Source organism: Protopterus annectens, chromosome 13.part0 (assembly GCF_019279795.1).
Source record: "Protopterus annectens isolate FY-2018-M chromosome 13.part0, PAN1.0, whole genome shotgun sequence".
NCBI lineage: Eukaryota > Metazoa > Chordata > Ceratodontiformes > Protopteridae > Protopterus > Protopterus annectens.
Genome location: NC_056747.1, coordinates 588936431 through 588948507, shown reverse-complemented (window position 1 = coordinate 588948507; position 12077 = coordinate 588936431). Strand labels below are relative to the sequence as shown.

Here is a 12077-nt window from a genome sequence, read left to right as displayed (position 1 = left end):
ATTCATTTTCATTTGTGACCCAATATAAATACTAATCCAGTCCCTCACATGAAGAAGCAAAGCACAGCATCCCTAACACAAATAGACTTACCATACACATTTACATTTACCCACTGATAAATTCAATCCACCTACAGTAAAAATAATAATCACAACATTCCTACATAAAAAACACATAATATGTATATATATATTTAAAGAAATATGATGGAATGAATGATAATTGTTAAAAATGCATGCTGCATGAAAACAATAAGAAATATCGCTATAGTTTGTTTTTTCCAATTTAAGTATGTGTACCTATATCATTATCACTGTTGAAATTGTAAATTAATAAAGATGCTTAAATGGTGATAAGAAAGTTAAAGAAAGACCAACAACACAATATTTTTACAAGGGCAACCTTATTACAAACACAAAAGCCAAACACCATATGTGTAGTTCTCTGATGGCAATAAAACGTTCGCAGTTCCAAACTTTCAAAAGACGGTGCACACGTCTGGTACCTTAATAAAACTTTATTTCCAAACCCAGAGTAAGCGCTTTCGCCAACAGGCTTCTTCAGACTCTTTTTACAAGAAATAAAAAATCAACTTGTTTAAAAACCTTTCCATCATTTCTCATTGGTTCTCATCCTCATTATTATTACTAAGGATGTATTTAAAGTGATACATACATAGACGCTAAATTGCAGGAACTTACAGAAACCTACTTAAAAAATACTGGTTTGCACCTTCAATAACAAAAGTACAAATATGGTATAACCGAACAAAATATGTACAAAATACACAGATGATATTGAGCTTTCTTCAAAACAAACTGTGGCTATGTTCTCATTAAAATTAACTGTTCAATATGAACAAAGGTTATGACATATCTTCCTGCATCATATAATTTAGAACTTATTTTCCTAGGTTTTAAAACACAATGTTAAACATCTAAACATCTAGGTCATGTCACACATCCATTGCAACAAGCTATTCACTAACTAAGACATAACATTAATAAACTGTAAACATATACACTTCTTACAATTCTAAGAAACTGAATTAAATAATCTTTAAATATACTGTTATAGCAGTATTATTGACTGTAACTCCCTTTCATAACAAGATAACTACTTTATTCTACGTAACCTCCTGCTTTTTAGAAAAGGTTTAATTTGTACTTTATCATTGAGACCGGGGGATCTATCTGCTCTCCATCTGATAATCCATCTGGTCTCTTGTTCCAGGGTTTTATTAATCAAATCTCCTCCTCTAAAACCTTGTGATACTGTTTGTATTACATAAAATTTAAAGGTATGATGTACACCTGCCTGCTTATAATGTCTGGCTAATGCATTAACATCCGAACCTATCCTGATTTGATAATTGTGTTCTCTAATGCGCTCCTTAAGTGCTCGATTGGTTTTCCCTATATAATAGGCAGTGCATGAAATACATGTGGCAGCATAAATCACATTTTTACTGTCACAATTGGTGTTGGTACAGAAATTAAAAACACGTCCTGTTATAGGGTGTGTAAATTTCATTTCTTTACTTATAAAAGCACACTGATTACATCTACCACAGGGTACGGTATTCCTGTCCAAAGCACTGTGTTTATATAGAGGGTATCTTGGTCTGCATAGTAAACTTTTGAGGTTAGGGTGGTTCTTAAATGCTATGTGTGGTCTATTTCCTACAATTTTACTAACATCTCTATCTGACTTCAGGATCTCCCAATGCCTTTGCATTGCTTTTTTCACTTCTAAGCCCATCCTGCTAAAAGTCAAGCTTGCCCTAACTTCGGTCCTAGTTGAAAACTCATCATTGGTTTGTATCACATTTTCCATGTTTTCCATAAAATAAGGTCTTGCACTACTGGTTCTTAGAGAATCTACTTTATGAATAGTCTCAATAATTTCTTTTTCATTGTAGCCTCTTTCTAAGAACCTTTCTTTCATCTCTTTTACCCCAACTTCATAATGGCCTTGATCTGGGTTCAATCTGGACACTCTCATGAACTGTCCTTTTAGCACATTGTTGAATACATGACGGGGATGCATGCTTTGTCTATGTAACAGGTTATTTCTTTGGCATCCCTTTCTGTGTATGGATGTGTTCAATAGTCCACTTGGCAGTCTGGATACCTCAACATCTAAAAATGATATATTCACTTTAGAGAAACACATGGTGAATTTCAAAAACCCTGTGGTTCTATCTAAATATGATGCAAATTCTTTAAGGGATTTTTCATCTCCCAACCACAAAAGGAAAAGATCATCCACAAAACGGCAATACATGCCTGCATGTTCAATGTATAGTGGATTTTCATAGAGATACCTATCTTCCCACCTAGCCATAACTAGGTTGGCGTAGCTATTGGCACATGACGTGCCCATAGCTACGCCATCCTTCTGTAGATAAACATCTTCCTGGAACGCAAAAATATTATTTGTGAGAATAGTTTCTAGTAACAGTGTAATCAAATCTATTTTCTTTTCTGTGTACGTTGAATGTACTTTCAAATACTCTGTTATAAAAGTAATACCCAAATCATTCGGAATTACTGTGAAAAGGCTGACTACATCTAGTGTGACTAAAAAATAATGCTGATCATCTTTTAACTGTTTTGTGTGAGAATATAGATCTAACAAAAATTGTTTGCTATCCTTCAGTATTTTCCTGTTCTCATTGACTAAGGGCCTTAATACATTTTCCAAATAAATGGATAGTGGTTCAGTGACCCATCCTTGTCCCGCCACAATGGGCCTCATGGGTGGGTCGCTGCAATTTTTATGGACTTTGGGTAGTCCCTGAATGACTGGTATGATAGGGTCCTTAACCTTAAAGTAATCATATAATTGCTGAGTTATGTTTAATGACATTACAGGATCGTCTAATGTATTATACACACTGAATACTTTTTCTACTATTACTTCTTGGTTTATCTCTATGTAGGTTTGTGTATCTTCAAGCATTTGTTTCATTTTATCTATATAATATATATCATCCATAATCACCACAGGTCCACCTTTATCGGCCGGTCTAATAATGATCGACCTATCTTCTTTCAAAGTTTTCAGCGCTTGCCTTTGCTTATAATTCAAATTTTGTCCATGTCTTATGGGTTTCTTCTCCTGAAAACTCTTATAAATGTCATTCTCTAGGACATTCCCAAATACTTCTATTGTAGGGTGAAGTTGAGGTATATATACACTGTTAGCTTTAAATTTATTACTTTCAAATTGACCACTATGTTGTCCAAAATCAAACTTTAATTGTATATTTCGAACGTAGAGTTTAGTATCTATGATAGTGTCCACTAGATCACTATCCTTAGTTGGAATAAAGCCTAACCCTTTATTTAGAACTTGCTCTTCATATTTATCTAGTGTTCTTTTAGACAAGTTAATGACTATTGGTTTTGTCTCCCCCATATTTTCTTCAATGTGGGGCCTGGCTGTTGCTCCTCTACAGACCCTTTCCTTTTTTGCCTCCCCCTGCTGGTCGAACGTCTTTTCTCCAAAAAATGATTTTGGGCTATTGGGAGGGGTGCAGGTAACCTATCCATGGTTGTTTTTATGCTATTTGTTTTTGGTCTAACTACTGCTGCACCTGATCTCTGCACATCTGTAATACAACCTGTCAAAGTTTCTCCTGCCTCAGAGTTAATAGTGTCACCATTACCTTGCGATGACATAGAATTTCCATTCATACTAGTACTATTCGTCAGATCTGTTCCCAGTGCGTTAGTCCTAACATTCATGGTAATACCATTGTCATTACTTACATCAATACTCTCTTTTCTTGCTGACATATTACTAATAGTTGGTGTCTCATTACTAAGATTTACATTAGTACTAGTATTAGGTAACATTCTGTGCATTTCTTCATGCCCATTATTTCTTCCTGTTCCATTAATGGCCCCTTGTGATAAGGTTGGTCTATTATTACCTTGTTGTGTCATATTTCCAGGCCTAGGCCAAGTGAAAACATGATTGTTTTTAAAATCACGTATATCCCTCGTGATTTTAGTTTTTTTCTGATCTAATAAGCGTTTTTCTAACAACAGTACATTTTCCAAGACTCTTCCGAGTCTTTCTAAATATACATTATCAACATATTTACTTTTAAAGTCATTAAGAAGTTTATTCACCATGTCTCTCAAACGATTCTCCTCGGGCAAATGATATTCAATTAACAAATTCATATAGCTGTAGCTAAGCTCTAAATTGAGCTGCTGCCATCGGTACAAGAGGTCAGGAAATAAAACGCCAGATGTGGGCATCTTTAAAACGCGGAGCCCACGCGGTATAATGCGCTTCACTAAACAAACTTCAAAATAATTCCTTTGAACTTGTAATCTTTTCAGCTTTGTAAATACTGTCTCTAGTTCTTGTAAGTCTCTATTTGCAGATGAATTACTTACATCTGTTAGGCTATCAACGTCTCCGTCGACGATGGGATCAAAGTCCAAGAGCAAGTTTGACTTTCCAGCCACACAAACTTGAAACCTGTCCATGACGCTATTGGTCCGTTCCAAAACGGAAGGGACATATGGTAATTCAATGTTCGGAGTATTTTCGTTCGCCATCCTCACTTCTTGCTGCGCTGACTAATAAAATCAGATAAATGCAAAAACCAACTGCAGAGCAGCACTCAGTAGAGACGAGAACCACACAATCAATATGTATAATCAAAAGCCAAACACCATATGTGTAGTTCTCTGATGGCAATAAAACGTTCGCAGTTCCAAACTTTCAAAAGACGGTGCACACGTCTGGTACCTTAATAAAACTTTATTTCCAAACCCAGAGTAAGCGCTTTCGCCAACAGGCTTCTTCAGACTCTTTTTACAAGAAATAAAAAATCAACTTGTTTAAAAACCTTTCCATCATTTCTCATTGGTTCTCATCCTCATTATTATTACTAAGGATGTATTTAAAGTGATACATACATAGACGCTAAATTGCAGGAACTTACAGAAACCTACTTAAAAAATACTGGTTTGCACCTTCAATAACAAAAGTACAAATATGGTATAACCGAACAAAATATGTACAAAATACACAGATGATATTGAGCTTTCTTCAAAACAAACTGTGGCTATGTTCTCATTAAAATTAACTGTTCAATATGAACAAAGGTTATGACATATCTTCCTGCATCACATAAGTTTTATTGCCATCAGAGAACTACACATATGGTGTTTGGCTTTTGATTATACATATTGATTGTGTGGTTCTCGTCTCTACTGAGTGCTGCTCTGCAGTTGGTTTTTGCATTTATCTGATTTTATTAGTCAGCGCAGCAAGAAGTGAGGATGGCGAACGAAAATACTCCGAACATTGAATTACCATATGTCCCTTCCGTTTTGGAACGGACCAATAGCGTCATGGACAGGTTTCAAGTTTGTGTGGCTGGAAAGTCAAACTTGCTCTTGGACTTTGATCCCATCGTCGACGGAGACGTTGATAGCCTAACAGATGTAAGTAATTCATCTGCAAATAGAGACTTACAAGATCTAGAGACAGTATTTACAAAGCTGAAAAGATTACAAGTTCAAAGGAATTATTTTGAAGTTTGTTTAGTGAAGCGCATTATACCGCGTGGGCTCCGCGTTTTAAAGATGCCCACATCTGGCGTTTTATTTCCTGACCTCTTGTACCGATGGCAGCAGCTCAATTTAGAGCTTAGCTACAGCTATATGAATTTGTTAATTGAATATCATTTGCCCGAGGAGAATCGTTTGAGAGACATGGTGAATAAACTTCTTAATGACTTTAAAAGTAAATATGTTGATAATGTATATTTAGAAAGACTCGGAAGAGTCTTGGAAAATGTACTGTTGTTAGAAAACGCTTATTAGATCAGAAAAAACTAAAATCACGAGGGATATACGTGATTTTAAAACAATCATGTTTTCACTTGGCCTAGGCCTGGAAATATGACACAACAAGGTAATAATAGACCAACCTTATCACAAGGGGCCATTAATGGAACAGGAAGAAATAATGGGCATGAAGAAATGCACAGAATGTTACCTAATACTAGTACTAATGTAAATCTTAGTAATGAGACACCAACTATTAGTAATATGTCAGCAAGAAAAGAGAGTATTGATGTAAGTAATGACAATGGTATTACCATGAATGTTAGGACTAACGACTGGGAACAGATCTGACGAATAGTACTAGTATGAATGGAAATTCTATGTCATCGCAAGGTAATGGTGACACTATTAACTCTGAGGCAGGAGAAACTTTGACAGGTTGTATTACAGATGTGCAGAGATCAGGTGCAGCAGTAGTTAGACCAAAACAAATAGCATAAAACAACCATGGATAGGTTACCTGCACCCTCCCAATAGCCCAAAATCATTTTTGGAGAAAAGACGTTCGACCAGCAGGGGAGGCAAAAAGGAAAGGGTCTGTAGAGGAGCAACAGCCAGGCCCCACATTGAAGAAAATATGGGGGAGACAAAACCAATAGTCATTAACTTGTCTAAAAGAACACTAGATAAATATGAAGAGCAAGTTCTAAATAAAGGGTTAGGCTTTATTCCAACTAAGGATAGTGATCTAGTGGACACTATCATAGATACTAAACTCTACGCTCAAATATACAATTAAAGTTTGATTTTGGACAACATAGTGGTCAATTTGAAAGTAATAAATTTAAAGCTAACAGTGTATATATACCTCAACTTCACCCTACAATAGAAGTATTTGGGAATGTCCTAGAGAATGACATTTATAAGAGTTTTCAGGAGAAGAAACCCATAAGACATGGACAAAATTTGAATTATAAGCAAAGGCAAGCGCTGAAAACTTTGAAAGAAGATAGGTCGATCATTATTAGACCGGCCGATAAAGGTGGACCTGTGGTGATTATGGATGATATATATTATATAGATAAAATGAAACAAATGCTTGAAGATACACAAACCTACATAGAGATAAACCAAGAAGTAATAGTAGAAAAAGTATTTAGTGTGTATAATACATTAGACGATCTTGTAATGTCATTAAACATAACTCAGCAATTATATGATTACTTTAAGGTTAAGGACCCTATCATACCAGTCATTCAGGGACTACCCAAAGTCCATAAAAATTGCAGCGACCCACCCATGAGGCCCATTGTATGGACAAGGATGGGTCACTGAACCACTATCCATTTATTTGGAAAATGTATTAAGGCCCTTAGTCAATGAGAACAGGAAAATACTGAAGGATAGCAAACAATTTTTGTTAGATCTATATTCTCACACAAAACAGTTAAAAGATGATCAGCATTATTTTTTAGTCACACTAGATGTAGTCAGCCTTTTCACAGTAATTCCGAATGATTTGGGTATTACTTTTATAACAGAGTATTTGAAAGTACATTCAACGACACAGAAAAGAAAATAGATTTGATTACACTGTTACTAGAAACTATTCTCACAAATAATATTTTATGCTCCAGGAAGATGTTTATCTACAGAAGGATGGCGTAGCTATGGGCACGTCATGTGCCAATAGCTACGCCAACCTATTTATGGCTAGGTGGGAAGATAGGTATCTCTATGAAAATCCACTATACATTGAACATGCAGGCATGTATTGCCGTTTTGTGGATGATCTTTTCCTTTTGTGGTTGGGAGATGAAAAATCCCTTAAAGAATTTGCATCATATTTAGATAGAACCACAGGGTTTTTGAAATTCACCATGTGTTTCTCTAAAGTGAATATATCATTTTTAGATGTTGAGGTATCCAGACTGCCAAGTGGACTATTGAACACATCCATACACAGAAAGGGATGCCAAAGAAATAACCTGTTACATAGACAAAGCATGCATCCCCGTCATGTATTCAACAATGTGCTAAAAGGACAGTTCATGAGAGTGTCCAGATTGAACCCAGATCAAGGCCATTATGAAGTTGGGGTAAAGGAGATGAAAGAAAGGTTCTTAGAAAGAGGCTACAATGAAAAAGAAATTATTGAGACTATTCATAAAGTAGATTCTCTAAGAACCAGTAGTGCAAGACCTTATTTTATGGAAAACATGGAAAATGTGATACAAACCAATGATGAGTTTTCAACTAGGACCGAAGTTAGGGCAAGCTTGACTTTTAGCAGGATGGGCTTAGAAGTGAAAAAAGCAATGCAAAGGCATTGGGAGATCCTGAAGTCAGATAGAGATGTTAGTAAAATTGTAGGAAATAGACCACACATAGCATTTAAGAACCACCCTAACCTCAAAAGTTTACTATGCAGACCAAGATACCCTCTATATAAACACAGTGCTTTGGACAGGAATACCGTACCCTGTGGTAGATGTAATCAGTGTGCTTTTATAAGTAAAGAAATGAAATTTACACACCCTATAACAGGACGTGTTTTTAATTTCTGTACCAACACCAATTGTGACAGTAAAAATGTGATTTATGCTGCCACATGTATTTCATGCACTGCCTATTATATAGGAAAACCAATCGAGCACTTAAGGAGCGCATTAGAGAACACAATTATCAAATCAGGATAGGTTCGGATGTTAATGCATTAGCCAGACATTATAAGCAGGCAGGTGTACATCATACCTTTAAATTTTATGTAATACAAACAGTATCACAAGGTTTTAGAGGAGGAGATTTGATTAATAAAACCCTGGAACAAGAGACCAGATGGATTATCAGATGGAGAGCAGATAGATCCCCCGGTCTCAATGATAAAGTACAAATTAAACCTTTTCTAAAAAGCAGGAGGTTACGTAGAATAAAGTAGTTATCTTGTTATGAAAGGGAGTTACAGTCAATAATACTGCTATAACAATATATTTAAAGATTATTTAATTCAGTTTCTTAGAATTGTAAGAAGTGTATATGTTTACAGTTTATTAATGTTATGTCTTAGTTAGTGAATAGCTTGTTGCAATGGATGTGTGACATGACCTAGATGTTTAGATGTTTAACATTGTGTTTTAAAACCTAGGAAAATAAGTTCTAAATTATGTGATGCAGGAAGATATGTCATAACCTTTGTTCATATTGAACAGTTAATTTTAATGAGAACATAGCCACAGTTTGTTTTGAAGAAAGCTCAATATCATCTGTGTATTTTGTACATATTTTGTTCGGTTATACCATATTTGTACTTTTGTTATTGAAGGTGCAAACCAGTATTTTTAAGTAGGTTTCTGTAAGTTCCTGCAATTTAGCGCCTATGTATGTATCACTTTAAATACATCCTTAGTAATAATAATGAGGATGAGAACCAATGAGAAATGATGGAAAGGTTTTTAAACAAGTTGATTTTTTATTTCTTGTAAAAAGAGTCTGAAGAAGCCTGTTGGCGAAAGCGCTTACTCTGGGTTTGGAAATAAAGTTTTATTAAGGTACCAGACGTGTGCACCGTCTTTTGAAAGTTTGGAACTGCGAACGTTTTATTGCCATCAGAGAACTACACATATGGTGTTTGGCTTTTGATTATACATATTGATTGTGTGGTTCTCGTCTCTACTGAGTGCTGCTCTGCAGTTGGTTTTTGCATTATTACAAACACAGTCAAACTGCAGAGGATAGCTTATACATCTTGGGTTTGCAACCACCTTATTCATTATCAGAACCCAAAGGCATACAAAGCTTTGAAGTATACTTAGGTCAGCTGGGACCTAAAACCTTGAAGTATACTAGGTCAGCTGGGACCTGTCAACTGTCTCTCATGCTTCTGCAAATCTTTTCACCTCCACAAGCCAAGATACCAACCAGGACAGCAGATTAATGCTGATGTTTCATGTGGCAGGGGTGCAGGGTTTGATGTTGATTTGAGGGGAGGTTAGCACAGTGGTTAAGATCTTTATCTCATAGATAAGTTGCAGGGTTTAATTCTGACCTCTGGTCGTTGGCTAAGCTTGTAATAGGCTGTAGATGGATTGCCTAGTATTTAACTATAAGCCAGAGATTTAGCACTACAAGTTCTTAAAAACATTGTTTTATTTTCTGAAAAAGAGGATTGGAACTTAACAATTTCAGATTATATCAGTTCACCAAATTTCTGGCAATTATTAATGTGAAATATCCTCTTCCAGGATTCCTACACCCCAACAGGGAATTAAAAAATATATTCCTCATCAGATCTTTCTTGAAAGTACTGTCATGATAAGGATCTAGATGCATTGTTGAACATTATTTATGACTGTCCAGAGCTGCACATGTTTTGGGCCAAAACAGACTAGATTTATAGAGAAATGTGATGATGTAACTATCTATTTGTCTATTATTTGCTAACCTGCTATAACTGATGAGAAAAACACATTTTCAGAGGGGACTTATAGGAAGAATGTTCCTGAAGCAATGTACTAAAATAATTTCTAGTTGGAAAAGATTCATAATTAAAATAAAATAAACTATAATACTAGTTTAATAGTTATAACTACCTGAGAACTACATAAAATGATGTAAGAAAAACTAATAACAGCAAGAAAATATATGCATCCCTTTAAAAAGAGATTACAATTTTTTTATTATTTTTTGACATTTGATTACCAGGAAAGTCCAACTGGGTAGAAGCCCATTTTCAGCCAAGATCTGGGAAGAAATGCTCTAAATTATTATAAAACATTTTAAGAACAATAATTTTACAATCTCCAAAAATAAAACAAAAACATCTACATTTTAAATAGTTATAACAAATTAGTGATAATATAAAAACGTTGGTTAAGAATTAATGCAAGTTATATGACAATCATTTAATATTTATAGAAATTTTAGACAGTTTGTAGAGAAATTGAAGCCAGGTAAGATAGTCTAATACAAATAGGAATTATAATATGAAGTGAGGGTAACACAGGCGTATGGTACATTTAGAGAGAAAGTCAGGGGAGGGAATTTGATCGAAGTAAGGAAGTAAGTGAAGAAGGGAGAGTAAGGAGGTACAAGGAATGAAGAGGTACTAAATATAGTTTATCCTCATTTTAAGCAAGAACAGAGCCAGATTATAGCTAGCATGTCCTTTCAGCATAGTTTTGAAAGATGTGAGGGATGGTATTGACCTGATGGATACAGATAAGGAGTTCTAGGTCTTAGCAACCTTGTATGAGTACAGACAAAACCCAGCAGATTTGATAGGTATGTAGACACAAAGAAGTTTTTGGTCACTGGGTTAGAATGACTGACTGGGGACATAGTTGTGTAGAATGTTTTTAGTGTTGGCCAGGCAGATGGATGCTGGGTAATTTTATAGGTGGTAAGAAGCTGTGTTTATGTTAGTTGATGAGGCAGTTCTAACCAATTTAGGCTTGTTATTGCTATACAGTGGTAGTTTCTGAAAGTGGTATTTGCTGTAAAGTTAGCAGCTTTGTTATAGCATTGTTCAGGCTTTATTTTTTGTGAAGCCTAGGGGTTAGTAAAGATGGGAACACCGTAAAGAAGTGTATGGAGGAGATAAGTAGTGGCAAGTATAGTTTTAGTTGCATTGGTGAGAACATTTTTGGATCTGTAAAGCATCCCTAGTTTTTGATGAGTTTTTCTTATGTAATTTTGTATATGCAGGTCGAATGTAAGATCATCAACTGTCTTCCCTAATAGTTTGCTATGAGAAGTGACTTCAATGGTGCTATTGTCAAGAGAAACGACCTTAAATTTAGTTTCTTCATGAGAGAGGGAGTTGAGGAAAAAGTAGTGCTTTGGTCTTTTTTGGGTTGAACATGAGTTGTGATTTATGAAGCCATGTTTCAGCAGCTGTTAAAGCTTCCTAAGTAATTTTTTGGAGGTGTACCATGTTGTCAGATGTGCAAATGAGAGTGGAATCATCTGTGTATTGTATTAGAGTGGCTTGTTATGTGCATGTATAGAGGGTACTGGTGAAAATGTTGAAGAGGAGGGGACCAAGGATAGAGCCTTGTGGTACACCAGTGGTGACTGGGCGGTAAGGAGAGACCATGGAGTGCCATTTTACTGACTGACACCTATTGGACAGGTAGCTTTTAAACCACAGAAGGGTAGACTGAGAGAGACCTAGTGAGGACATTTAAAGTAGACGTTTGCTGTGACAAACTGTATTAAAGGCATTAGACAAATTTAGAAATAAGGAAGAAACTAGTTTG

The 12077-nt window shown here is 35.5% G+C and overlaps 1 protein-coding gene across 1 annotated transcript in view; it reads right to left on the bottom strand.

Annotated features, from left to right (window-relative positions):
• The window catches only part of PITPNM3 (PITPNM family member 3), a 1300985-nt gene extending 1296404 nt beyond the window's left edge, over positions 1–4581 (bottom strand). The window contains exon 1 of the mRNA XM_044054869.1: positions 3675–4581. Coding sequence (XP_043910804.1) covers positions 3675–4581 — 907 coding nt within the window. The remainder of the gene's footprint in view (positions 1–3674) is intronic.
• Between the last annotated feature and the right edge of the window lie 7496 nt (positions 4582–12077).